The following is a 3273-nucleotide window of genomic DNA, read 5'->3' on the forward strand; positions in this document are numbered from 1 at the left end:
TCTATTTTATGTCACATGTGGAAGGGATGCACTATGAGAAGTATAGGAGTGTCTGTTTGTGTGTGTTTGTTTCTGTATGTGTGTTTGTGTGTTTTTTGATATGTTTATAAATAAATAATTAATTATCCTAATTATCCTATTATTATTATTTTCAACACAAACATTTTTATCAGGAGCAGTTATGTTTTACATCATTCTTTTTTATAAGTTTATTTTATTTTTGAAAAGCTCAAAATGTGAAAGATGTCCACAATTTTGTTGCTGTTGATGTTGTCGTTGATGTTGTAGTTGATGTTATTGTTGTTGTAGTTGATTGTTATTGTGGATGTTGCTGTTGTTGATGTTGTTGTTGATGTTTTTCTTGATGAAGTTGCTGTTGTCGTCGGCAAATTTGTTGTTGTTGTCGTTGATGATTACATTGGTGTTAATATTGTTGTTATTGTTGTTATTATTAATGTTAATGATTTTTGTTCATTTTTGTTTGTGATGATGTTTATTTTGACGGAATATGGATGTAACAATATAATTGATGAGGATGAATGTGATGAGAGTCTACTTCATTTTCAATCCAAATTACAATTCTACAACGTCAATTGTTTCATCATCGTCGTCGTCATCGTCATCATTATCATTCTCTTCAGTCTTATCATTATCACCGGTAGTATCATCGTCATCTTCGATATCGTCTGGATTATCAATTTCATTATCAGTTAAATCGACCGTGTAATCATATTGTTGTTCGTGTTGTTGTTCGTGTTGTTGTTCGTGTTGTTGTTGTTGTTTATGTTGTTTGGGTAGTATTAGTTGTAATTGTGAATGGTGATAATGATGATAATTATGATTGGAAGGAGTATGATGATGATAAGAATGAGGATGATGATGATGAAGCATTTGATGATTATGACGTGATTTTATCAGTTGTTTCTTGTATCTTTGAACGCGTTGTTGTTGTTGATGATGTTGTTGCTGTTGTTGGTTGTGGTGCTGTTGGTTGTGGTGTTGTTGCTGCATCTGTTGATTTAAAATTTTTTGTTGATTAAGTTTTTCTGACTGATTTTGTTGTAGCTGGTGTTGTAGTAGTAGTAGTTGTTGTTGTTGATTATGCTGTGAAAATTGCTGATTTTGTTGTTTTGGTTGCTGTTGTTGATGATGTTGTGGTAGTGGTGGTAGTCGTTTTTGTGGCTGCAGTAGTTTTTGTTGTGGCGAAAGCAGTAGTTGCCGTGACGTTAGTAGTTGTTGCGGTTGCGGTTGCGGTTGATGTTGCAGTTGTTGTTGTTGCTCATTGTCTATCAAAACTTCTGGAAAATATTTGTGGCGAATGTCGTTGACAAGCAGGCTGATGTCCTGGCGTTTTTTGCGCTTCTTCCACTTCACTTTCAAACACGCAATCAGATTAATTTATTCATTCAAAATGGTTGCATTATAACATTTTTAGTATATTATATCATATCATAATTACATTATAACATGTTTACTATATATAACACATGAAAAAACGCTTGCATAGACAGCATTCGAACTCAGTCAAAGCGACATTGACGCAAAGAGTGGTGCTTTTGCTATCTGAGCTACCTTGTATTTTACACTTTTTATAAGTGATTTTGTTAATATTGTGGTTAGTTTTTTTAAATCATTCAGAAAATTATTTTGTAGAATGTGGATGGAAAAAAATTGAATTTAACTTTCTAACTTAGTCTTGCCTCTCTGTTCTTTTTTATTCTCAGGTAGTCCTGTCAGTTATTGATTGTTTGATTGCTTGCTTGATTGTTTGATTGGTTGATTGGTTGATTGATTGATTGGTTAATTCATTCATTGTTTGACTGACTGATTGATTGGTTGATTCATTTATTGTTTGATTATTTGATTGATTCATTTATTGTTTGATTGATTAATTGATTGAGTGGTTGTTGATTCATTCGTTGTTTAATTGATTGATAAATTGATTGATCAGTTATGTGATTTATCAATTTATTTATTGATTATCGGTTAAGTCATTGACTGACTGATTGCTTAGCATTTGCGCGCTTTCTTATATACCGTGAATTTATAATTAAATTAGTTTCACAACACAAATTTTAACCATAAATCTTTGTTTTGATGACGTAATTATGTTTTTAATGTTATCCATGTTGTTGTTGTTGTTGTTATTGCTGATGTTGCTGCTGATGTTGTTGTATTTGACTTTTACTCTAAGGCAGTGGTTGATAATGTTTTTACAATTTCTGTTGCTGTTGTTGTCCTCAATTTTTGTTTTCAAATTCGTGTTGATGTTATTATCGGTGACTTTAATGTCACGGACACCATCGTTGCTGTCACACTTATTATAGAATCTATCATCGTTTGCATCATTGTGAGTGTATCTTTCTTGCGAGCTTTGTTTAAACTTTAACTTGTGCTTCCCTACATTTAGATTGTTGCTGATGTTGTCGGTGTCGTAGTTAATGTAGTTGATGTTTTTAATGTCGTATTTGTTGTTGTTGTTATTTGTATTATTTCTGATACTGTTGTTAACGTTGGTGTTGCTATTGGTCTGTATGTTTTTGATGTCAAATGTGTTGTTGTCGCTGCTGCCAGTGTTATTGTTGTTGATGCTGTTATTAATGTTGTTGTTGCTAATGTTGTTGTTGTTGTTGTTGTTGTTGTTATTGATGTTGTTGCTGATGTTGCCAATGTTCTTGAAGTTGTTGTTGTTGGGTTGATTGTTGTGTTTGCAGTAAGCTTTATATTGAAACCCGCTAAAGATTGAAGATATGGAGGAATCCATACAACAAGAAGATTTGGGTTTGATGCAACCTTTTTTATATCATTGTTGTTGTTGCTGTAGTTGTTGCTTCAGATGTTGCTGCTGTTGTAGTCCTGGCTGTAGTAGTTGTTGCTGTTGTGGTTGTTGTTATTAATGTTTTTGTGTTTCTGTGAACTACTTCAAAACACCCTAGTTTGCAATATTGTCAACTGACATAGAAATTGCAATCAGTTGCTGTTTAAACTCGAGCCACCGATGAGTGCCACAAGGAACGAAACGCGTCTAGCCTAGAACGACTTAGATGTTCGTGGTGAGAGATGGTGCACTTGATGTATTCCAACTGGCCAACCGTACATGGGGAGCAGGTCAGAAATTCTCACCCTTTATATACTCACGAACTTGTGGTGGATTCAAGTAGACTCACTATATATATATATAATATATATATATATATATATATAATATATATATATATATATATATATAATATATATATATATATATATATATAGTTGTATATATATATATAT

The 3273-nt window shown here is 32.6% G+C and overlaps 1 protein-coding gene across 1 annotated transcript; it reads right to left on the bottom strand.

The window, feature by feature from the left end:
• Nucleotides 1-2050: 2050 nt before the first annotated feature.
• Nucleotides 2051-2764, bottom strand: HELRODRAFT_171876 (hypothetical protein; the record flags this gene model as incomplete). Its single annotated transcript, XM_009018560.1, has 1 exon — nucleotides 2051-2764. The coding sequence occupies one exon, from the start codon at nucleotides 2762-2764 to the stop codon at nucleotides 2051-2053; it is 714 nt and encodes a 237-aa protein (XP_009016808.1).
• Nucleotides 2765-3273: the final 509 nt, after the last annotated feature.

The sequence above is a fragment of the Helobdella robusta genome (assembly GCF_000326865.2).
Source record: "Helobdella robusta unplaced genomic scaffold HELROscaffold_22, whole genome shotgun sequence".
NCBI classification, from domain to species: domain Eukaryota; kingdom Metazoa; phylum Annelida; class Clitellata; order Rhynchobdellida; family Glossiphoniidae; genus Helobdella; species Helobdella robusta.